Source organism: Mixophyes fleayi, chromosome 6 (assembly GCF_038048845.1).
Source record: "Mixophyes fleayi isolate aMixFle1 chromosome 6, aMixFle1.hap1, whole genome shotgun sequence".
NCBI lineage: Eukaryota > Metazoa > Chordata > Amphibia > Anura > Limnodynastidae > Mixophyes > Mixophyes fleayi.
In genome coordinates, this window is record NC_134407.1 from 60,979,052 (window position 1) to 61,005,804 (window position 26,753).

The 26,753-nt window shown below is 37.5% G+C and overlaps 1 protein-coding gene across 2 annotated transcripts in view; it reads right to left on the reverse strand.

Annotated features, from left to right (window-relative positions):
• Positions 1–2,952: 2,952 nt before the first annotated feature.
• The window catches only part of LOC142161247 (cGMP-dependent protein kinase 2-like), a 107,659-nt gene continuing 83,858 nt past the window's right edge, over positions 2,953–26,753 (reverse strand). For both annotated transcript variants that reach the window (XM_075216705.1, XM_075216706.1), the window contains 7 exons: positions 24,414–24,503; positions 21,679–21,820; positions 21,408–21,571; positions 20,222–20,344; positions 8,437–8,499; positions 5,329–5,395; positions 2,953–4,479 (listed from right to left, as the gene is read on the reverse strand). In XM_075216705.1, coding sequence (XP_075072806.1) covers positions 4,384–4,479; positions 5,329–5,395; positions 8,437–8,499; positions 20,222–20,344; positions 21,408–21,571; positions 21,679–21,820; positions 24,414–24,503 — 745 coding nt within the window. In that variant the 3' untranslated portion in view covers positions 2,953–4,383. The remainder of the gene's footprint in view (positions 4,480–5,328; positions 5,396–8,436; positions 8,500–20,221; positions 20,345–21,407; positions 21,572–21,678; positions 21,821–24,413; positions 24,504–26,753) is intronic.

The following is a 26,753-nucleotide window of genomic DNA, read 5'->3' on the forward strand; positions in this document are numbered from 1 at the left end:
TTCGGGTGCTATGTGTCAATTTATGTTACAATGTGGCTGCATGATGGAAACCAATAAACACATATATTCTTTATGGTATGTAATATATCTGATCATTTCTAAACTTCAGCATATTTATTCTTTATCAGAGACAAGTTATGAATGGGACTAAGGGCCAGAACTTGGAGTCTTCAGGTTCTTCATATGGTCTCTATCTGTGGCTGTTTTTCATATTTCTAAGCCAAAATTATTTACCCATTTAATGGACTTATAACATTTAATTCATTCAAGTTTAGTATGAATTCTGAATCAAGCAACACAGGTTCAAGAAAATATTGATTATTCTTTAAATAAATATGCAATACTTTTAGTTTAAAAGGATTTCAGCTACATTATGGGCAATATATATAGGAGGATATACTCCCTAAAATAATTTTCATCAAAAGTTGCGGAGGAGTGATCATAATGATGAGATCAGAACTTCACAGTAATAAGCAATGGCATCAGATATTATTTACAGTGGTGTATATATATATCTATAATATAAATGTCTAGTGGCGTGTTAGTCTGTCTGTGTGTGTGTGTGTGGAAAAAATAAAACCAAGCTGCAGCGCCACCTGCTGGGCGGAGTTATACACTGACCTACTAAATTCTTAGTGTGTGTGGGAAAAAAAATTCAGAAAGGGCTGAAATTTGGTATACTAAGATGTTTTTAATTTGTTAATTTAATTTGTTAATTGTTAAAAGTGTTTATAAAGATTTAAAAAAATATATATATATATTTCTTGAAGGAGAAGTGACAGTTGGGAGTGGTTGGTGGTTGCCGGGGTGACAGTGGGGAGTGGTTGGTGGTTGCCGGGGGTGACAGAGCAAGAGGAGTGTGATACTCAGGACCGCTGAGAGAGATCCCTGTGTCTGGATAGATATCTGGATAGATGTGGCGATGAAAATGAAGGATGAGGTGATGGAGAAGAATGATGAGGTGATGACATGTGGACAAAACCACGTTAAAAAAGGGCGCTCTTCGGGAAGTAACGCTCTTCCCCTGAGGAGGCCTGGGCTATGGCCCAAATGCATGACAAGAACCTTTTTAACACCTTAAGTAGCTTGATTTGACTAGAATGCATGAGTATCATGCACGGGTTAACTTGTGTGTGTGTGTGTATATATATATATATATATATATATATATATATACATATGTATGTATGTATGTATGTATGTATATATATATATATATATGTATATGAATGTATCTAATGCTCAGTTTTTCCATTGCATATACACTGGCTCTCTTGTTGGGTCACCTCTGTATACCACCTTTACAGTAGCTGATATGAGCAGATGGATTTATTTACCAATTACAGTCATTAACCCTTGGTTTTATTATTAACATTCCACTAACAAGGATTTTATAAAAGGTCTTCACCTTGCCTTGAAGTAATTCTCATCTTGACAACTTCTCCTTACTCAATCTACAACACCTATGATCCTCAACAAAATAAAGTAATTCTCAGTAAAACAACAAAAAACATAAAAAGAGGAGTCTCTCAGGTTAGCACCATCCACCAGCTGCTAACATATTTACCTTTCCTTCCCTCCATCTCCCTGATTGTTAGGACCTACCAGCCAGTGTCACACACATGGACATAGTTGGAAGCTATGTGTCTGGCTGTCCGGGTATTCTACTCAGAATTGAGTATTTAAAATGTATGGTAACCCCCAACTTACCGCCCCCACACCTTCTCTAAACAACAAGCATTGCACATCCTAGCTGCGGCCAAGTGCCTATTAGCTAAAAATTGTAAGAACCACCCCTCCCTCCTTCACTGCATTTAAGAAACAAATCTGGCACATAGCAACCATGGAAGAAATCACCTGTGATCTTAATAATAGAGGTATTTAATCAAGTATGGACCCCATTGCTTTTTGCAGAAAGTAGATCCCAGAACTCCCCCCTCTCTCTGCTTTTTAAGTTTACTTCTCGACCCATGCGCGGTGGACAGGCCCTCCCTATTCTTTTTCCCCCCGCCCCATAATAGAGTACCCTCTCTTTACCTCATCATTATTAGAAATATCCTATTTCTCCTTAATATAAACTGACAAGGATATTGATTCCTTCACACTAGTCTTGTACGGTCCCTTTCTCTCTTTCTCCTTTACCTCCCAACCCTTCATTCCCCATCTATCCGACCCCCCCTTAAAATAATTGTCTTTTTCTTCAATTATGTTTTATAATATATTGGTCAGTACCTGGGACTCATTGTCTTTGCTTTATAATATGTGTTTGGTCATGTCTGACCATACATAATAATAAATTATAAAAAAAACCAAAGAAACACATTGTTAAAAACCTTGGATACTGGACACAGTTAGTTAAGGGAAAGGTGGTTTAATTTTCTCTGGCTTTATTTTCATTTATTGTATTTATTACTCATTGCGTCAAGATCATTTTTAAAATCTTGATGCAATGACACACCCTTGTGTGTGTGTGTGTGTCTGTGCGTGCGTGCGTGTGGGAGTGCGTACGGGAGTGCGTGCGGGCTCAGTTAACCATTTTCCACCAATTTGTTAAGCCCTCAACTTTGTTTCATATAGCAGTGCATTTGACCCCACAATCTTCCGGCATCAATTCAGCAGGAGACAACCATTGCAAATCGGTGCTAATGAGGATCCTGCTATTTTCCATTATTTAACAGCAAGTTGCCTCCATTCCCCTCCTCACATTATGACATTGTCCTGTCCTCACAGTCACATGAGTGCAGGTCACAGTCTCCCACATGCTGTGAATATTTTGATCATTTAATTAGCTAATTAACTCATGTTGTCTGTGTGTATCTTGTTAAAGTTTGAATACAATTATTTATTATCATATTATGTATTTCATTATTATATTTTAGTATCATGGATCTTAAGTTGTGGTTTATACAATTACCATAGCCATTGAAGTCTCATAATAACCATCAAGGCTCATGCTGTATTGTCCCCCTTTATTCACAGTAATTAGACTTTTCTTTATTAGGCCAAAAGGAAAAGGGAAGACACCAAGTTTCCAAAAGAGCAGCTTAAGCTTGTTATAGCATGATGGTTTGGTTATAAATATTGTGTTCTCCAAGAGCAGATAGGTGTTTAATAAAAAACTAACATAAAACCCCTGGTCCTGCTATTGCACAGGATCAGCACTATTGTACAATACCACCTTCCGTCAGGGAACACTCTGCTTTCCAGCAACACCAGTACAGTGGTAGAATTTGCTTCATAGAAAATAATGAATTGTGAATGGGCTGATGGGTTTTCGTTTAATGGATACAAAAAAAAAAAGGACACAACACAGTATGATAAATAGGTGAAGGTCTATTAAACTGACTTTGACAAAATTTTGTATGTTATGTTGAAGAGGACTGAAAGAAAAAATATATTATTATGTGATATATAGGAAAAGCGAGTGCAATTGTGCATGGAAACAAAACAAAATATTATATAACTTGTAAATACCTCTATGACTTTAAAAACAGATTCTGACATTTACCAAATCTTTATGTTTACACCGTTCTATCCTATTCAGCTTTCTCTCAGTCCTTGAAACAAAAGGCACATTCAGAAACAATTCCGCCTCATTTTCAATGAAACAAACAGATACTTTAGTAAGTACTATCAATGTATAAAGTGAGGATAAATGGGTGACTCAGTGCTTAGTCCACAAGTCTACAGTTCTACGTTATCGTACGTCCACTTTACCTTATGTGCACTGTCTTGATATTACACAGTACTAACATGAAGTGACATAGTCACATGATATTTCACTATTACTGCCACAAAATGCCTCTGTTAGAACATTATGAAGCAAATTATCCTACATTTTTGCGCTTCAATGATGCAAATTCATATATCTCTCTATGTGAAATCAAAACATTAGCAGAGGCAACCTAATGAAACAATCTCCCTTTGACTGGTGTAAATGCCTCGCGTACATTCAGAAAGGTCATGGGCATTCTTAATAACAGAGGTTAACAAAGTTAAAGCAGAAAATAAAATAAAATTATTAAGCACTGCTTAATTTATCCTAGTTTGTTCCTACAAGTGCAAAGACAAGCACTCCTGAGAAAGTGTTTTACATGACCTAACAAAATGGCTGCCATTATGATGCATTTGCATCCTCAAAAGCATCATGGGACAGTATTTAGAAAAGAGGAAAGCAGAGGCTGTATGTAATACTCTGGCAATATTTCCACAAGAAGTACATTATTAATGCTTCCTCCAGTGAAAAAAATAATAATTATATTCCATACTTGGGTCCCGGAATTTTCTATTTCCATGATAGCTGAAGCAGCGGTGCTGTAACTGTTAAGTAATCCCAGAAAGTAGTGTAAGAAATCCACTGAGAAATAACCATAACATATTTCTTCAGAAGTTTTTGTCCCATCCTGATAGCTCATCTGGTGGATCTTCAGCTTCAGGTAGAAAGCTGTCAAAATAGCTGTGATCTGTGATTCCCTTGATCTATATAAAAATGCAAATGGTCATCCTATTAGTAATACAGTATATGAGCATGAATCTGACATTGACATGTGCAGTTATTTGTAAATCGTGAACCATGATTTTGACTCTCGTTTTCAGGAACTTGTCAAAAGGGAAAGTAATGGGATTGTGGTGGAATCACAACACAGCAGACTCAGAAATTCCACTGAAGGACACTTCTATCAACCTCTTTTAGTGTATTAGTTTAACTTGAACTGCATAGTAAATATAAACACAATGTGAATAAAAAGTTCTGTCAACTCTAAATAGGATAACTTGCGTCTGCATGCCCTTACTATACTGAACTTACACATGAATGCCCCCGATCTGCCTTTCCAAGTGTAAGTATAAAATATGGACACAAGTGGTGCATAAGGCAATTTGCCAAATTATACACAAGGCTCCTTTTTACGTTGCACAGATTTGTTTGCATACAAATCAGACCCTCATATACAATATAACATAAAACACTATAGAGCTCTCTATTGTGTATAGTAATAATACAAGAGGTGAACACAGTTGCATTGAATGTGGTAGCTATCTAAGTGGATATCACAATTGTTGTGTCTAAGTTGAAGTTGACATCAAATTGCTTTGTATTTAGGGGAGCTATAGGTTTCAGCCAAAGCAATACACTGCTGGGTACCAGCTATTCTATTTAGGGCAGAGTTAGAAAACAAAATAATGTAAACATGATTTTAATTTAGTAGTAAACCAATTACATATTCACAAAGCAGCATATTATTTCATATTATTCTTCTATTTAATAATTCTGCAACTGTTGAATGTGGCTCTCATATAGGACAGATCATGGATGTACATTTAACCCACCTCTCTTTTCAGTGGAGAGAGCAGTTTACGATTCCGCATTCCTTCCCAGTTAAAACCTTGGAACCACCTGCAGATGATAAGATATTATTATTACTATAAATATGTGATGAGGGTAACTTACAAAGAAAATGTGAATGTCATCATTCCTTAGACGGCGCTAGATGTAGACTTTGCACCACTGGAATACATGTCCAGTACATGCACATCCCTACATTGCAATTGCTCAGCCTCAAAAGTATTTGAGATTGTAGGAGTAAAGGTGGTAGGTTGTTTGTTTAGACTTTATTATATAATTGAATTGTTTAAAATATTTCTTTCATGCGTAACACTTGGGTGCATTGGTTTGCAAAATCAACAATAAAACGGAACCAGGCAAAAAAGAGTTAATGCAACACCACCACATTTGGTTATTTTGATCTACAGACGTTCAGACCGCTTAATAGGTGGTACATGTGCACAACAAGTGGATACCGCGTGAGTGCTATCAGAGTCACACGACTCATACCTAATAAACTGACATGCAGAGAACTTAGCCTCTTTTCCTGCACAACTTCAGTTGTTTCAATTGTTCTTATGATTGGTGCCATTATTTATTCACAAGCAGAAGTTTATACTGTCAGCAAATACTTTAAAAGTGCACTTCAGCTGTCAATTCACTAGGAACCTCTGAGATGATTTCACCAGTGTTTTAGAATGGGACCAAACACAGTAATAAAACAAGCATGTGTATTAAGAAGCAAAGTGGTAATAGGGCTCTGCTTACAATCTAGTAAATTAATAGGCTGTATACTCAGGAATATTGGTTCGACCCACAGAATGACTGCCTCCACTGTGAATAGGTTATAGGTGCTCTTTAATGGTGCTGAAAGTAGTGTTTTTTACTGTTCTCAATTTATCAATCAAATGAATTCCTTAGCACATGTCAGGAGATAGGGTTATATTCAATTATGGCGCTGCTAGAACCGGGAAGAATACATAGATTATTTAGGTTTGTAAATCGAGAAAAGTTTATTTAAGTGGATTCCTTACAACACTCATTTACTTGATTTATGTCATGTAAGACCACAGTGGCAGCATCACCAGGTTCAATTCTTTTATTGTTACTGGGACCAATTATAGCACATTTCACAATCTGTCTAACACTTCACACTGCACCAGTACCTGGTATAGTTTAAGAAAAGACCATAATTATGAGATTTTTTTCTTACACTTTATTTACTTTTCTTTCTGTGCATCATCAATTTTAAAAGTATAGCAATTATTATTATTATTATCGTTTATTTGTTAGGCGCCACAAGATTTCCGCAGCGCCATACACAGAACAAACAGTAGACTATGCAGGGAGAGACCGTACAGAACAATAAACAAAAAAATACCAATACTTCAGAAACTCAGGCAGGCTAATGCAGTAGAGGCAGAGCAAAAGAACAGGAGTGGAGACAAGAGGAAGGAGGGCCCTACTCATATGAGCTTACATCCTAAAGGGGGGAAAACAAACAAGCACAAGGGGAGGCAGTTGAAGTATGGGGGAGAAAAGGGGGGCCGGGAGGAGAGAGGGGAGAACGAGTAGAGAAGATGAGGGGGTTAGGTCAATGGTTGGTAGGCTTTGAGGAACAGGTAAGTTTTGAGTGCTCGTTTGAAGGAACAGAGAATTGGAGAGAGACAGATGGAGCGAGGGAGGTCATTCCAGTGAAGGGGGGCCGCACGGGAGAAGTCTTGGAATCTAGAGTGGGAAGTGATGATGAGAGTGGAGGAGAGGCGGCGGTCACTGGCCGAGCGCAGGGAGCGGGCAGGAGTGTGAATGGAGAGGAGGTTAGAGATAGACGGGAGTGGGGGAGGCCAGTAAAGAGGAGGTTGAAGTAATCGAGGCGGGAAACGATGGGAGCATGGATGATAGTTTTGGTGGCATCTTGAGAGAGGAAGGGACGGATGCGGGCGATGTTGCAGAGTTGGAAACGACAGGTTTGGGCGATGGATTCAATGTGGGGGGCAAAAGAGAGAGAGGAGTCAATGCAAATTAAGCTTGTTTTTAACTAATGTGTTGCTTTCACGTACTTGTGCTCTGTGTTCCATGAAATAAAACTGCAGCTTCCTATAATTTATTGTTTTGTTTTTATATAATATAACCATGGTGAGACCAATGCCTAAAATCCCTGTTTTTTGGGAAATATTCAGGCTTACCACCTCTGGCAATGCCTGCTAGTTCTGTTCTCCAGGCTTATCAACCTGGAGAATTTTGAATGTGAGTGAGGCTTCAGCATAGGTTGTTGAAGGAGACTGATTGTGTGCGCCAAGACCAGATAAAAAAGACTTGAGAGCTAGTCACACTATCAGAACAGCTTTTGCACTTAAACCTGTAACCGTTCTCTAGAAGCATCAAATATTTTCTCTATTTGACTATATGATAATATTGTAAATTATTTTCCTCACTACTTGACCACAATAGAACATGCCACACTTCTTTTTTAAATAAATAAGTGTATGCTGAAGCTATGCCTTCCTCAGTTCTGTGTAGCACCCAAAAATATGTTTCTTGCATACAACAGATTTTGTGCACCTGGAGTAATTTTTGTGTTACTAAATTAAATTATAACAGAATTTTTTTTTGTTGTACAACAACCTATTCCATGCAGATTTATATTTAAATATGTAGAAAAAATGAGGGAATGATAAAGAGCACCCCATAGCTGCAGTGGTGGACATAGGTAAAGTGGAAATTTGTGAGACAGACAAGGTGTTGCGCATGCGAGAGGCCCTGAATTTACCAGGTGGTGGTATTGAATATTCTCATTGTGAAGCTGTTTGTTTACTCTTGGCATACACGATTCAGAACACTAAATGCAAGATTCAAGTTCCAGATCGCAATGGCCATGCAGAATGAGCAATATTTGCTGGGGTGTAATCCAAATTTCAAGCACACTCATTCATATCCAATTGCATAAATAAAACACAGTACACTGCACATTTTTGTGCTGCATAAATGGCACCCACAAAGGATCCTTATTATTAATCTTACTGGGAATAGTCCACATACAAAAACGAACTCGGTCCAGTGGTTGCCACAGATGTTTCAATAATTTAGGACAGACTCAATAAATATATACTTACTTATGCTTTCTTACATCACTTATGCCATTTTTACGATTTCCTAGTCTTTCTGCTGGATTAATCCTAGAATTATGAGAAAACATATTTTAACATTAGACAGTACATACAATGACCTACCTGATAATAAACAATGATCTGAATCAGCACCTGCTGTTCTCTAGCTGTTGTTGGTGAACTACAAATGCCAGCGTGCCTTTCTAATATCATGCAAGAGTAAATATTTTGGTCAATTAAATATTTACAAATATTTTTCACATACATATGGTTTCCTTAAATTATGTATTTGAGTACAGTCTATACATAAGTTTATATATGCAAGACCCACCTGGACATGCATGGCATGGGTGTGAAAGAGTTAACCAACACAAAACCACCTGGGGCTAGATTTACTAAAAATCAAGTTTGGCGGCGGCTTTAAACCGCCACACATCACCAGCGATTTAATGTTCCAAACCACCAGATTTACTATAGGGCAGTGTGAGGCTGCTATTTAAAATGGATGGTGGTGTGTGGCGGAATGAAAAGGCTAAACCTCCGACGGTTTTGTACAAATCACCATCAAAACCGCCATCCAAAAGACTGGACAGGACTGTTTTAATGCCTGCTTCTGATTGACCTGATAGCTCAAACATGCTGTTTGAGCTATTTTGCCATTCAGAACATAAGTGAAATAACCATTGACATTTAAATTATTTGGGCAGTCATTATTTATTGAATAAAAGGGCAAAATGAATATAATATTAACTTATAGGAGACATTTTCCCCACATTATATTAAGAAGACAAAATTATTTAATTATTATATTATTCAGGCACTATGTAATGATAAATTGTGCAACATAAATAATTATATCCACCAGTAACAATCAGTTAATATTATTATATATTCCCATTTCCCCACTCTAATAGTGTCCCCTTAAAAAAAAAATCCCCCATAAGTTAATATTAAATTAATTTTACCCCTTAATTAATAAATAATGTCAATGGTGCTTTCTCTTATGTTCTGAATGGCAAAAAAGCTAAAACAGCAGCAGTTTGACAATCTCGCCTCTCACAACCACCTCTTTTATTTTGTGCGCTTGGATGGCGGTTTTGTGGCGGTTTTGCAAACCCAGCTTAGTAAATCCGGTGTATTGTCTGCTCAACATTGTTAAAATCGGGATGGCGATTTGTAAAGTGGTGGTTTTAAAAAATGACAATTCTGTCCGTTTTAATGGCGGTTTGGGCTTTAAAAATCGCCAAAAACCAGCGCTTTTTTTATTAAGTCCCCCTAAGAGTACAATAACAGACCTTTATAAATGGAATTTAACATGACCAAAAGTTAAAATGCTTATTGAATAAAAAATAATGATCAGAAATTTAGATTTAGAAATATAATTAATAAAGTTTCTTGCAATAAAACAGAAATATAAAGTAGAACCTGAAGACCTACATTGATATACTATTTTGTATAATCTGCAGGCTAGAAGGCAAAACCGACTATTTCCAACATATATCACTGCTTTTATAAACATTTTTCTTCCTTGCCCAACCCCTGTCTCCTCTGTGAAAACACTGAAAGAAGTGTGCTGGTATGCTAAGCCTTTTAGCAACTGATTTATTGTCCTCTTGTCATCAGTTCTATTAATGTGTCCAAAAATATAACTTCCTTTGGAAACATAGCAAGGATACCACGGTATTTCCACTAAACTTGGTATAATTTTCTTCTCATATACATATGAAACATGATTAGGTTATATTGATTCAAATGAGAGGTACATTATCACTATATGGGGAAGGTATATATATTTGATACATGTTATTTGGTTTATAGAAAAGAAAATAAAAGTATCCGCACTAGGTGGGTCTCATACCAAGGTCTATTGATAAGCTCTCAATATTGTAGCCCATCAATCAGGATGTTTGTAATATTTACACTCATCCATTGTTCTGAGTGCCCCTCAGTCACTTGCTTTTCTCTTCTCTTTTGGTATTTACATGTTATTTGGTAACAACTATATACAGGTGTATTTCACTGATCAGTTTTTGCTAAAGGAATATATGCTGAACTTTAACTCCACCCATATGGTTCTTTCTTTTGAGTCCAAGAACTTTAGCCAATATTTCGGTGTTCTTTGAACTCTTAACTAAGGTAAGGTAAGGCAACAGTTGACCTCTGAACTATATCTGTTTTCTTTTTCAAAATACTTTTGTTTGCATAAATACAGTGATTTACAGGAAAACTTTTTGCTTAAGGTAACTTCTGATTTTATGATAGATCATGATAACATATTATTTTGATAATTACCCTGATTAGCCTATAATCATGACCCGCAATACTATATATGAAACTACAAATATTTTATGAAAATTCTACCCTTGCCCTGCACTTGTTTATGATTTTATATATTTATGCTTTATCTTTCGTAAATTGTCTCTTAGCAAGTGTTTCACTCTGCTGCTTTCACATCTCCCTGGACATTTTGTTGTATATATTAAGGCTCATACTGAGTTGTGTATACACCCGTTAGTTTCAAATATGCAAATTTGTACTGCATGTGCGCACATCTGTATGCAGATTTGGTATTTGCATCTCCTTATACCTGGAGTGGTGGGATAGGGGAAGCACTCAAATGCAGGCAGAGTACAGTAAGGATCAACTGTCAGCAGCTATATCAATTACTTGTACAAATATATGCTGATGATGACTACTTCTGATTGGCTGATTGCAAATTCCTCTCTGAAGCTGGTAGGTGCTTTCTTCTTTCTTGCATAAGTTATATGATTTTGTAGGCATATTTTTTGCTACTTTCATTCATATACAAGACAAAATATTATATCTGCTTTAATATACAATTGTTTTTTTTATTTAAATCAAACCTAATAGTGATTGTATTTTTCGCTTTCAAAATAAATGTTAAAAAAACTATTGTGCTATGGCCTGGTTGTGTGTACAAGCGTACCTGGGTGTAAGTAATCCTGGCTAATATGCTATTAATTAGTGCAGAGTTATATGCAACTTAAGATGCCCACTCCTCAGCATATGGGTATAAATACGCTATTTGTACAAGCAGCTTTTTAGAGCTTACTTTTGAACACATATTATTCCAACTTTGCATCAGCCCCATTGTGTTTTCTATATATGAAATTTGCATACACATGTAGTACTGTGCGAATCACAGGTATATTACTGCATGCACTCATGCAGAAATCTACAAGTCCTACAGTGCCTCTGGGCAGTTCAATGCAAATTGCGTTGGCATTTTTTGGGTAGACAAAACTGCAAACTACAGCCCTGGGCTGCTCACAAGAGCCCCAGACCGCACTAGAAGCATGCAGAGACAGTAAGACACTGCAACAAGTTGCAAAAGCCCGCAAAAAAATGGGCATTTTGGCACAAATGAAGAAAGATAAGTTTATGGTTGAGGCAGTGTGCAAGGAACAAAGATAGAAATTATATGTCACAAGAGTTTGTCCATATTCAGTCAGAAGTTTGTTTCTTTTGTGAAACTGCCTAAAAAGGTTATTGAGGAGAGAATTGCAAATTGTTTAAATCTACAGTTGCTGGAAGAGGTCTGCTTATTCTAATAGATGAACTACTAAGTGACGATTGTGTTCTTTAAAATGGAAATCGTTTATTGTGCAGAATTAATGTTGCTTACACTGAGCTCAAGAGTCATGTCGCATCAAGTCGGATGAGCTTCATGTTTCGAGCTGAAACTTGGCTTAAACTTGTGGATTACAATTTACCCTGTGGGTCTTGTCTATTGTAAAGTAACTCTAGTCTATAGTCATTTCTTCTAAAGCATATAACCTAAACAAGCTTGAATAACCTTGTTGCAACTCTACTGATTTTGTGTAATCTGTGATGTATAATTGCACTAAAAGTCTATTGCAATTGATTTGTCTAGATAATCTGCTGCAGCAGCATTTAGTGTAATTGTCTCAATCCCTCATTAGCATCTGGTTGTCTCTCAAAAGTATTTATTCAGTGAAACCCATTTCACTGAAACACAGTTCCTAACTTCAAAGTGAGATATAATTATTCAGTGACCTATGTGATGCAGTGCTTTATATTTGCTTATTGTTAATATTGTTGAAACAAGAGTTAGAAATTGTTATTTATTTTGTGACATGTTGAATAAGCTTGCATATTGAAGGTCAGGTGGTATTACTTTCTTACACTACTGTTACTTTTCTGCTGTGGTGGTAAAACCTTATGCTGCAAGTAAAGAGAATAAACTCATGAAATTATGCTGTTTTAGCCCTGTGCCCATTTTTTGTTTTCATTTGCCTCACTACCATACCACCGGGCCTGTGGAATCCTATCTTACACTACTTCTGGGGTGCTAACCATCCACCCTGTTACACACATATCATTTTCCCAAGATCTGCACCCACAGCTCTTTATCATGGCTTGCCATGTTGAATTTCTGTTTACAGATGTAACTTACAAATTGAATGAAATTTAAAGATAAATGTAATTTTCACTGTACATTTTTAACATATTTAATATATAATATACTATAGCATACCTCCCAACATGACTATCCCCGGCAACGTGGCTATAGCGAAATTTAAAAGACATACCTGTGGCACTACAAGTGTCAGCATGCACATAAGCACTTGTAATGTCACAAGTCTGTACTTTAAATGATGACCCCATTTGGAAATTTTAATTGTTCTCATATAATAAAAATATAAATATTGCCCCACTGGTGATGAAATAGTAAGCCACTGTAATAGAAAAAAATACTTACATTTAATCTATAATCAGATTTGGACGACTAATTTATTCTTAAAATAAATTGACCCCCGTAAGAAAATTCATAATAATGTTTGCCCCTCTACAACAAAAAAGATGGTTTATTCAAACTTCCATTGTGCCTCCTGTTATATTAGCATTGCCCTGCAGTGTAACAATGATGTGTTTGTTTCTCACCTATAGAAAACAGTATGTTGTATCTGGCCATTTTGAATTCAAACTTGGGCGAGTTTGTGTTTAATCTCTGGAGAGTTGGACTATAACATGGGAGACATAGGTGTTTTAAAATTGACACAAATGGTCAAAGATTGGATTTAGTAAAGTCAAAAACGCTGGTTAATACATGTCGCTGCTTGATACATTTACCCACAGGACTCCAAAATGTGCAAGCATTATACTAGGACACCTGCTTAGAGCTGTACCCTCTTGTACGTGACTTTCTGTCTGAATAGTTTGTGACCTTGGCTATTTCTGACCTTTGCAATTTGCTACCTGCCATGAGCCTTGGACTGCATTATTGTACCTATATTATTGCTACCTGTCTCTAATCCTTGTCGACTATTAGCTACTCCTGGCATTTATGCCACTCTCTACTCACTGTGGACATTCTATTTCCAACTTCAGGAGTACTAACAACTTCAAAAGGTGCCCACATTTCATTTATCCTCCTGCTACGTGACATATGGGTATAGAAATTTTTTCCACTCTTCTCTTCCGATATCGCGATATTTGTCATTTTTAGATCCTAGCTTTCTCTAATGTATGTTTTATGTAAAGATGCAATGAAGAGGTTTAGTTCCATTAAAACACGTAAATTGTCTGTAACATCTGTTTTTTAGTAAAGAAGCATATATCTATAATTAATTGTTTAGTACAGCTAAACAACGTCTAAATGCTGTTTACATCTTATTAGAACCCCGTAGTAATGCAGCATTTTCCACGGCACCTTAGAAGACCTGCTCAATCCGACAATTCTTATTAAAGCCTAAACCAAGGCATTCAACAGTCTGAAAACGTGATAATGAGTCAGACTCCCTCTCTTCCTTCAGTATGAGCTGAAATTCTCATGAAATTTTTGTTACTTAGCAGTTCCACATTGATTGCTCATTATACATGCTGCTATGACTCATTTTTTAAGCTGTGTCATCCTTCTGATGCTTCTGCTTTCCTGTACTTTATGAAAAAATATAGGTGTATGGTTAAGGCTACCAACTGCAGCTTAAAGTAAGTGATTAACTGCTAATGGTCAGTGCTGTTATACAGTATGTCATTTCAAAGATAGATAAATAGTAATCATTGCAAAGTTCTATAATAATCCTACCTCATAGCAAACTGTGACCACCTATCAATAACCACTTATCTTCTCCTTAACTAGGACATACATTGTGCATAGCGGAACATATCACAGGTAAAAATTGCAAATGGTACCAAACTACCATTGATCACTGAAACTGTACTTAAGCTGGGTACACACTACAGGGTTTTCGTCCAATAATCGGCTCAATCAGCCGACATACGACCGCTCGTTCAAAAGTCGGGTCAGTGTGTGCAGTGACACGATGGTTGAAAGTCTGCCCAAATGGACGATTGTCGCCTCATTTGGTTGGTCATACCGTTTAATATTTTCGTTCCAATCTCGTTTCCGTTGTGTAGTGTGTATAAACTTCCGACCGATCCACAACAGTGAGTACGAAATTACAGTCATTGCTCACGACAACATGGCTGTAAAAAGTCGCTTAAGGGGCGTCCGCTCTTCCCTTTATCGTCCTAAACAAGGCTAGTGTGTATGCAGTCCATGGACCGAGCGATCGGACCATTGATCGCATGTAAAATCGCTCGGCATAAAAAGTTGGTTGAAATTTCTGTAGTGTGTACCCAGCTTTAGTAAGAACGTCTATGCTGCTCTCCTGAAGGCTTCTATACTCCATTGTTATCCTCCTTGATTTGTTTGCAGTTTTTGATAACAGTAAACCACCCTCTTCTGCTCCATTTGCTTCAAGCATTGGGTGCAGGAGGTGAAATTCACTCCTGGTTCTTTTCTTATCTGTCTTTCACTGTTTATATGTTATGCTTGTCACACATGCTGCAAGGTCTGCAGATGGCCTGATATTGCAACATATATGGTCCCAAAATTATATAAGGACCAGATAGGTCTTAAAACATTGCTGCTGCACATGGAATAAGTAAGTCTGGGACACAGGAACTGAAGCTTCATTTTATTTAAACACTATAGCCATTAAACCTCTGCAACTTGCTGAGTGAAGCAGACAGGCATATGAGGCCTACTTTGCACTTTAACTATTGAACTCGTTTTTCAGTAACCTAACTAGATTGTCAGCTCTTTGGGTCAGGAACCTCAAGTGTCTTTAATTGCCTGCCAATGTACTTATTTCTCTACATGAAATATTAGAGCATCTACAATACTACGGGGAACCACCAGTCATACGTTAAATGCGTAAATCTTGAAAACAATAGATAAAAATGGACATGTTATATTTTGAAAACGCATCGTTACGAAGCAGCTGCACTTAGGGTCCAACCAACTTTTTTTTTTTTAAACATTTAGAAGTTGTTCACTGACCTGTAACTTTTCAGTGTATTTTGCATAATTGCAATCATTGTAACTTGCTGTTATGGACAAATGCCTGTATTTGGCAGTGAGCACTAGAACGTTAATGCATTCCTACAAAGTAGGCATATGTCTCAAGTATAATCAAAACATTATTACCAGACCTCACAATAATGAAAAGTTATGGCTGGATCTTTTAAGCCGTCTTCTCCATAGGTAGAGAGGAAACACAATTATACATCTTTATGCAAGCTAGTATATTTCTGGCATGGGATGAAAGGCTTACTGTGCATTCCTTGTTTAAGGGCCTGTTATTCATAAAGAAGCCTGTTGTAAAATAAATAAATATAGATCATACACAATAGAGTACAGCATTTAAGGGACTGAAAGATAAAAAAAACCCTGAAAAAACAGCTTTGTGTGAGAAAAAAATAATCATTCCTACGTCAGACTGTATGGGATCTTCATGGCTGTTTTGAAGATAAAACATAACTGAGCGCTGGCTCACTCTTCTTCAAAAGCGCGTATTACTAATGGAGAGAATGCTGGCAGAGGTCTCTAGAGCAGCTAGAAAAGTGCACTCAAAGGAGAGAATAAAACTATTCTGTAACTGACCAAATTGTTTAAAAAGTATTTAAAGAAATGTAATGTTTAGGGACAAAGAATTAGAGCGATAAAAAGGCTCCAGAGAAAAATATAATACATAAAAACGCATAATGTAAAAGTTAGGGAAAAAAACAAAGACTCTTCCAATGGGTTTGCTTCAAAACTAGGGGCCTGGTCATTAAGTCACACAAAAGTAACATATTGTGCATTTATTTTTTAAAAAAGCACGTAATTCGGGCATACTACAAACAGATATGAAGAAACATCTAAGTATGCTCTGCTCTGAGAGATACAATATACTGCAGGATATGCCCAATATCATATGTGGAATATAAAGTATCAGCAGAACTCACAAAAAAAAGAAAAGTATTCAATTGTTCTCACCTGTTAATAATATAGTCACTAATTAATTATTTTTTTTTAAAACAACAACATTTTTTTCTTCTATGAAATACATTTATCAGGATGTTATTAATGTCTACTGTACATAAAATGCATTTTTACAGTTGCTCCTGATTGCAAACACATGTTCTACCATTCATACGTAACCGCATCACCTGACCTGTAGTTGGTGCAAATGATAAGACTGAAAAAAACATACCTTAAAGATGCCCAAAGCTTGAATAAGGTGCTGCTGCGTGCGCTCATCCTTGGCACGTCCTTACTGTAAATTAACTGCACCCCTTCCCCTCCCTGTTCTGTCCATGAAACTGTAGGCTTTAGTAAGGGTCATTTGCGCTCAAACATTAATTGGACGTTTCTGTGCCCAGTGGCAAATTCTCCAGTTCTGGGCATGTGCAGAGCAATTTAATGCAAAATACGGTGTGTATCAGCATTTACATTCCTTAATGAATCATGTCTAACTTTCCTATGCTAGTGTCATTATATTGCCTTTGAATTATGCATAGTTTAATGCATATTAGTTTTTTAGGTATGTTTCTGTGGGATGAGAATAAATTTTTTTGTCACACGGTGTCTAACAGCCACTGAAATGTGAATATACGCAACTACCCTATGTTGAGAGACTGCATTGTGATGTTGAGTAGAGAGTAGTAGAGAAGCTCTCCACATACCAGTACAAGGAATCCCCTCTCCCATGTGCTATGTGATGAAGTGTGGGTATCATACCTTCAGTTTGGAAGACCGTGTCCGGCTCAGCACCAGCAACCTCAGTAATGCTTTATTGGCCTCTATGGCAGCCCTATTGGTGCTTTTTATACACTGACTGCTCCGCAGATCTGTAAGATGGGAGGTTAACTCTGCCATGCTGATGTCATTATACTACTCTAAGTGCTTCGCTGCTGCTCATTTATGTGTGAGAAAGCAGACTACACTTTTAGGTTGCACTCTCTATAGATGGTCTATAAGCGAGCAGGGGCACACCATAGCAATGCATGCATCTGTGCTAGCTATCTGCACCATTGTAGGGCAGCTGGATGGCTGTATGTTCTCCCTGTGTTTGTGTCGGTTTCCTCCGGGTGCTCCAGTTTCCCACACTCCAAACACATACTGGTAGGTTAATTGGCTACTGAAAAAATTAACACTAGTCTATCTGTGTGTCTTAGGGAATACAAGCTCCAAGGGGGCAGGGACTGATGTGAATTACAAATATTCTCTGTACAGCGCTGCAGTATTGGTGGTGATACATAAAACATGGTGATGATGATTATAGTAAAGTTTACTCCTGTTCCTCACATTAATTGACCCTGTCAATTAGTTTCCAAACCCTGCACACAAAAAAGAGATAGACACCCATAGTAAGCACCTGTAACTTAAACTACACAGTAATAGCCCAATCTGCTTACATGTCTATAGCTATGTGTCACTATATATATGGCAAAGAAAAACAAATAGTCTAAATGAACATAAGATCTCTAGTGTATCATAGAACACTGTGGTACTTTAAAGCCAGCAGATCCAAACACAGAGTTGAAATCAAATCAAGGCCAACATGAAAAGTCAAAGTTACAGCCTTAGAAATAACCATAGAACAGTGAAGGTATATCCAGTATTATGGAAAAGAATTGTACTCAAATTAGAAAACAAAAAATACACTGTCTGTTCTGAAGCATTTATTTTTATAGCACAAAGTATCCCATTGAAACAGACACAGCTGTCATTGTTACATATCTGTAGCAGCAGAGGATCTTCATAGGAAGGAATTTCTCAATGTTATAGTCTTCCATATATGCATATATGTGAGTACTAACAGAACATACTTCACAGTCTAAAAATAAAACAAAATTGTTTATAACTGCTGCTGGGAACATTGTGTGCCTGATAAACGTTCCTCAGGATGAAACAAAGTCCATACATTCAACTTAATTTAAATGCTGTCAAGGGAACACATACTTGTTCTTCTAGCAACAGTTTTGCCAAAATCTGTCACCTGCACATACTAAGTAAATGCACATCTTAGCAAATCTTAACAAACATGGGGTAGAGAAGACTCACTGATGTAAGCAAAAGGATCAGTGACTATTATTAAAGGATAAATTCATTTAAATCGAAAAATGCAATTGTAGGTAGCGTTCAATAAGGTAAACATAAATGCAAACAAGCATGCTCAACAACACAATGCTGACTGCAGCACGGGGGACGTGATGGACAATTCAGGTATGGTGGGCCTGGGGTCTGTCAGTAAAGATTTTCTTTAGGGTATATATTTCTTTAGGACAAGTGTTGTTAGCTGCTTCAAGAAATGGTTGTCGAGCAATAACTTGCATCTATTTCAAGAGACAGTAATCTACATCAGGGTAGAGTTCCTCTTTAATGACACCATGCCAGTGCTTTCTGACCATTCACACAGAATGAGCCACATCTGTGGTGCAGAGACTAGTGATAGTTAAACTATCACCAATGTCTTGTACAACGTGAGGGTCTGTAATTCTTCCATTTCATTAATCGGGGCAAAACCTGGAAGTATTTTAGGGGTAATTAAGAGGTCTATATATTAAGATAGAGCGGTGACAGTCACAATGCATAATGAAACACTGCTGAAATTTACCATTCTGCTCTGGGTGAACTCCCCCCTCCTCAACAAACTCTCTTTCTTATTGGCAGCTCAACACTAACAGTAAATAGACATGCGCAGAACACTTCCATGGGTAAGGGGTCCAGCAAAGCCAGAGAGTCTTCTGCTGGATCCCACTGAAATGACAGGTAACACCATCCTGAGATGGTCCCTTCTCAATCCCTTTCCTGAGATGGTGCTACCTTGCTGAAAAAAGATAAATTGGAGAACTTCACAGTCCCCATACTGACATATGGGGTCTGCATTAAGAAACGTCAAATGGGTTATGGAAGGAGACTGATTCTCCTCCATTGAACCCTTCATAAATCATGCGATGGCCATTTTACGGAGAAAACTGACGTTTTCTCTGTTTTTATGCCTGATCACACTGTAATAAACAGACCCCTCTGATGCAGCTGCGGAGTGCATTACTGTACATTATAACACAAGGAACTCCTCCAAACATGACCTGCTGGCAGTATTCAAGAAGACACTTGGGCTTAGAAGAACTAAAATAAAAATGCTGGCAAAATTTACAAAAAAAACCGTGTTTGTTTATATTTTAAACTGTTATTTTAAACCTTTTTTTTCCACTTCACTAACACATTCATTTATTTTTCACTTCCTTATATGTCCTATATGTCCCTGAAACCTTTTCATTTTTCAATAACCCACTGAAAACTGTCTGTGTAGATCATTTCCATATCCCTTGGCTGAATTTGTCTTCACCACCTCCTCAAAGAGACTCTTTGAAGCGACTATTAACCTTTCAGTGAGGCAGCAGCTTGTATTTCCCCTGGGTTTAACATCCCCCTCCAGTATCAGTACATAAAACAACATCTAATGATCATTACCTGCACAGCCTACGGATCAGGTCTTCAGAACGGCGTCCAATGCGGTGTGGGAAGTCTACCTTCTCAATCCCTTTCAACACCATGTTATAAATTTTGATGGGATCTGTTCCAGAGAATGGAGGACTAACAAAACAGACACACTTGTAATTAATGCAACACTATGCTGATATGTATTCTGTTGAACAAGAAATTTAATAGCAAAAAATGAATAGCAAAAAAAAAATGAATAGCAAATAAAATGTAATTAAAGGCTAATTTTACCGCCATATATCTATATGTGGACAAGACTTATAAATCACATGCAAGGGATTTATGTCTGCTGTATTGTATGCAAAAAAACCTGTTTGTACAAAATCCAGATACAATTTTCAGCAACTGTATTTAAATATTTAGTATTGTATAATTTTAAACATACTAGAATGTTATGAAATTGTCCCTATTGTGCTCATAACCACTGTATACTAAGGAAGATGTTCTCTTATATGTGTCATAACTCCTGAAACCTAAAATTGCCATCAACTAGCGATGACCAAGATTACAATCATTTTTGTTAAATCATTTATTTGTAATCATGTTCCATTCTTATTAAATCAATAATGTGTTAAGTTCAGCATTTTCTAGAGCCTTTGGAATCCCAGTCTCCTTGTAAATTCATTACAAATCAAATATCAGATCAGACACTTCAAGTCCAGTACAAGATACTCAAATCCTGCACTCTCAGTGAATAATAACTATCTGTCTATGGAGAAGCCTTCAGTAAGCTACTATTTACTACTGTACCCAAAGTTCAAATCCTGATTGTGATAACTGAAAGGCACCAAAGGGGGTGAAAGGTGCTCCCTGAGCTGTGTAATATGATGGACAATGGGGGTTGTATTATCTGCTGTACAATTGGCTAAACAATAGCCAGTATACTAGATTTTCTTTAATCGTGTAGCGCAGTGGGAACATTTTGTTTTATCCATAAGTAATATCTGTTAGTGCAAGTATATGTAGCCTATCTTCATCCAGTTTTACTTGAAAATATTGGCCAATAACTGTATAGTTACTTTTTAGTAGTAATCACGTTAGTCTATATTGCTTAAATAGTAGTGAAGAAATGCACATATTAATCACATAATATTGAAACCCAGGACCATAATTTATGTCAGAACATGAAGTATAAATAAATTATTCCTATCCTCACCTTCCTGTCAATAGTTCATAAATAAGTATTCCAAGAGACCAGTAATCTGCCCCAAAGTCATGTCCTCGGTTCATAATGATCTCTGGGGCCACATACTCCGGAGTTCCACAGAATGTCCAAGTCTTCTTTCCTGGCCCAATCTTTTTTGCAAAACCAAAGTCTACCTACAGGACAACAAATACAAAAATGCAATATAAAAAAAAGTGTGGTTCTAATACCAAAGCATGTTAAAGTGCTCCACACATCTAACATAAAATATATTATAACTCACCATCTTTATGTATCCCTCAGAATCGAGAAGAAGATTCTCTGGTTTGAGGTCTCTGTAGACAATTCCTCGATTGTGCAAGTAGTCAAAGGCTTCCAGAACACATCCAATGCAGAATCTGGCAGTCCCTTCTTCAAAAGAGCCCCTGAGATAGATGAAAAAGAAATGAAGGTAATGCGTCAATCTTGTCAATACTTTGAGTAGAACTTTAATATAAACATTCAATGAAGTAAAACCCATTTATCCATGACCCTTTGATATAGAATGTGCCTTCATCATAATGGTTGTTAGGGCATATATTATCTGTTTTACATTAATAGTAGCATGTATTAGTTTATCGAAGATCTTCGGAGACTCTTGTGTAGAACATAAAATCACTAAAGCTTTTAATTGGCAGAATAGTGTATTTAAGCAAAACTTTTAAAAGATAATAATACTACTTTAGAGCCCACAAATTAGAGTGATATGTAAGATGTCCATCAGGTATTAAATGTGGCAAACTATATTTAGGCAGCAAATATAATTCTTTTCTCACCTACAGCACTGATAGCTCTACCGACTATGATGTTTTAATGCTAATGATCACCCTCAAGTGCAGGATATGTGAATTTATTTATGAGGTGTATTTGTGCCTGTTTCTCCGAAAATGTTTGTTGTGTGACCTCCACCCTCTGCTGGAGCTGGAATCTGCACCCTTGTGTGGCCAACAGTCAGGGCCGGTGCTAGGGTCCACGGCGCCCTAGGCATTTTTAAAAAAGCGCCGCTTCCCCCCTCGCAAAAATCGCCTCCCTCCTCCCTCCTCCCTTACCTTGTCTCACCACCGCCGCCTCTCTGCTCCGTCTCCTCCCCTCCACTCACTGACACTAGTAAGTGGAGGGGAGGAGACGGAGCAGAGAGGCGGCGGTGGTGACAAAATAGCCTCTTTCCCCCCTCCCCGTCCATCTGATGCTGTGCGGCGGCCGTGACAGGTATGGTCAGCGGTCGCCGCACAGTTTTAAAGTATTTTAGAATACTGTGGCGCCCTCCAGAGCCCGGCGCCCTAGGCAAGTGCCTAACCTTGCCTAATGGGAGCGCCGGGCCTGCCAACAGTGATTAGTTAAACGTTTCCCTACAGGTGTTTCACAGTAAAGAGTGCACCTTCGTGTCCATATACTCGTGTCATGAAGCCAAACAAATTGTGTTTGAAATATGTGGGGGAAAAAGTAGTGTGTAGACCCACTGCCTATTACCCCCATGTATGTAAGCAGAACGGTTGCCTAGTGTAAAGTGACTCTTCCTTCAATAGAGACACTTTATAACCTGTACCAGAAGAACCAAAACAGATTTCGTATTAGTTATTATCATGCCGTGTAGCACATTGGTGCTCTATGCATTGTGTTAACAAATAAACCACGTCATAGAGGTTTTACTTGCAAGCATGGATTAGGTGTGTCTGGACAAGAAAAAACTAGATTCTCCAACGTCTATTGTGTGTGGTAGTCAGTCAGACAGATAAGAAATAGCAATAGAGTGTGCAGACATATGGGTAGCAAGAACATATATTAATTGTAAATAGTGGCACACTTAATGGTTTGTATAATACATACAGACATGTAGGTTATGTTCAGGTGTGTCATACTTGCCAAATTATTATAGTGCATCTGTCATCTTCATACAATCGAGACAGACATTCTTGGGCTTAATCTTTGTGAGTACAGTACATTACCATAAATTCAAAGTCTACCAGTATCATAGATGACATTTTGTATTTGCATTTCTAAAGCGATTGGCTTTTATGTAGTTAAGATTATCATCATCATCATCATCATTATCACTGTGTACATGTAACATACCACAAAACCCTTCGGTGCCAGACAGCTGGAATAGCAAATCATACCAAAGAACGAATCATATATAAGAAGATAACAAAAGAGGTTCAGGGTAGAGAGATCCCTGCACATGAGAGCTTACAATCTAGATCACTAAACCCAACTTACAGTCATTTTTCTAAAAAGAAATATATAACCTGCATGTCATTAGTTTTCCTCCAGAGATAAATTAATGGATGTAGAACTGAGCAAAAAATATTCTCCAAAGGTTTTTGGAGATAGTGATGCGGATTTCTTAAAGTCATCTATAGTACGGACAGTCCTCAAAAGTTTAAGATACTAGGATGCTTCAAAAACAAAACATTAAAATAGTCAATACAACTACTAATCCACTGAGAATGGAGACGTGTCCAAGAACCTGTTTCTCAATTTTACAGCATAATGTGCTAATTTCTAAGACCTATATATTACATTTATTTCAATATGGTTGTCATGCAATTAATATTGTTCATTAGTTCCATAGTGAGGCCTGATGTAAATGGTTTTAGTCTCTTCTCTATCAAGCTGTGTAATTCAGTGTATTGCCCAAAAAAAACAAATAATGGTCCCAAAGACCAGTTAAAGCCAATCATAGAGGTATCTGTCTTTCTTATATATCCCATGCAGTATCTAACTTATGTCTTTTTATGTTAAATCCTGGGGCCACTATAATAAAATATAATTTGCTTCTCTTTCCTCGTGCCCTCATTAGAACATCTATTAATCGATCAATCCATCTGTCTGTCTCAGAGCACACAATCACAATACAGCGACAGCTGTCAGACACAAAAAAACTATAACAGCTACCAAATGTAATACCATAAAAGAAAGAATATTATGTATTACAAAATGCGTATATAAGAAATAATATCTCTCCCATAAACAACTCACGTGTCTCGTAGAATACTCCAGAGCTCCCCTCCAAGACACACCTCCAGGAGCATGTACACATATTTGGCATCTCTGAAAGTTCTATAGAGCCTACAAAACAAGGAGAAAAAGCCTGACATCTGTCGCTGAAATGAAGCTGCCAAGAAACGAAATCAGCAAAGCGCTATCCTGTTTCAAGTCAGTAATTGCGTACTGTGCCTGTTGTATTCACAAGCCATCTTGGGTATTTACTGTGGCAGATTATAATTATTAAGGATGTCTATTGTAAAAGTATCTGTACATGTTGAAAGTGAATAGATCCTGCTGTGAATACACGAACTACGCTTGTGTTTGGGGAGATGGTGATTGTCAGCTCGTTCTTACTTTGTTGTTTGACTGCCTGATCGCGTATTATGGACAATATCAAATATATGGACAAATGGGAAATTGTAGAGATATAAAAATGTTAAGTATAATTATAGTTTACACTACATGCTATAAAACACTTGCAAGACTATTAAAAAAATAGATTATAAACACAAAGAGGCACACAAAACAAACAAAAATAGCATTTTCTTAATGCACGTAATTCGGGCATATGCACATCTGTATTGAACTACAAGTGTATCTGAAGAAACAAATCTTGTTGAATACGGGTCTAAGTACACTCTGCTCTGACAGACACAATACACAGCAGGATATGTCCAATACATATGTCTCCCAACAGAAAAAAAAATTGTAATTGTTTTTCAATTAAATACATTTATCATGATGTTATTAATACCTACTGTACAAAAAAAAATGCATTTTTTTACAGTGGCTCTTGCTTACAGACACATGTTCTAGCATGTAAACACATCCATCATCACTGTCACTCGACACTTACACTGGTACAATTGATACGACAGAAAAGCACGGTCGTTAGAGATGACCAAAACTTGAATCGGACGCTGCTGCGTGGCTGAAGCTTGAAATACCATTACCATACATTGACTACCCATGAAATTGTAGGCTGTCGTAAGTGTCCTTTGAGCTCAAGATGAATTGGCTGGTCTTGCGTTCACAGACGTATAGTCCGATTTTGGGCATGCAGTTAGATTTAATGCAAAATACGGCACATATTGGCATTTAAGTTCCATAATGAATCAGGCCAAAAAAGTACACCAGGGCTGTCTAGCTGGTGGACCCCAAGCCACAGGCAGGTATTTTGGTAGCATTTAATGAATCTTTTTAAAGTGCAATCTTTGCTTAATCACAATGGAGGTAGCCATTTTGTGGGCTGAACCAATATTCGTGATAATGCAGCCTTACTGAGTAGAAACTAGTGACAACACTGAGCCATTGAGAACTACATGCTGGGCCAGGAAACAAACTGCCTGTACTGTGTGTGTAGGCATCAGGTGCTATTTAATATGTAGCAGAGTTTATTACAGTAAACAGTGCACCATGCTATTACCATTGCAGGGGCTGTCTGGCTATGTCGCCCCGAGTTGAGGGGGCTGATGAAGACGTCCAATATGCTGAAGAGGCCCGAAATGCGCTCTTGTGAGGAGGAGCAAGGGCAGGCACATGCGCATTGAATCCCCATTTGGGATTTCAGTGCCAGTCCCCACACATGCTCAGAAGAGCACAGTGGCGGCTTTTGGAGGATGGACCAACATTGATGGGCCCCATCCTAAATATTTGGTATAAGGCCTGGCGATGGACACGCTTAGGGATTAACTGTAGAATCTGTGTTATTTTATGACAGATCTCTGATTAGTTTATCTGTGACAGGCTTATGATATTTAAGCTTGGAATAAGTGCAAAAAAAACCAAAATCATTTTGTGTCTTAGAACCCCTTTATGGCATTAAAGTCTGGCAGTTCTGGTACTGACACAATGCCGCTGAGTGCAATTTTTTGAAAATATTTTGTGGGGTTATGGGCCTCTCTAAGCTTGGCTAAATGGCGTTTTTTGATAAGTATATGATTTTTACAGGTGATGGGCACATTGTGGCCTTCCGTATGTATAATGACCATTATGCTGGGTTAGCACTATATCAGAAAATCGTCTCCATGCACCTAATACTGTATATAAAATAACCGCAAGCAGTTGAGAAAGGGGACACAAAGGGGGAGATTCAATTAACTCTGATGTTCCCCGGACATCGCGGCTGCGCATTTTTATCGTTTATACGGTAAAAAGTAACGCTCACTTTTGCTCGTATCTCTATGGGGCGTAAGCAAAAGTGAGCGGATATTTCACTAAAAAAACTCTGCGTATTGGCCGTTTCGGGACACTACGCAGACATTTTTTTTACAATTGAATCTGCCCCAAAGTGTCATACAGTTTGGTGCACATTAACCAATTTAATTGAAG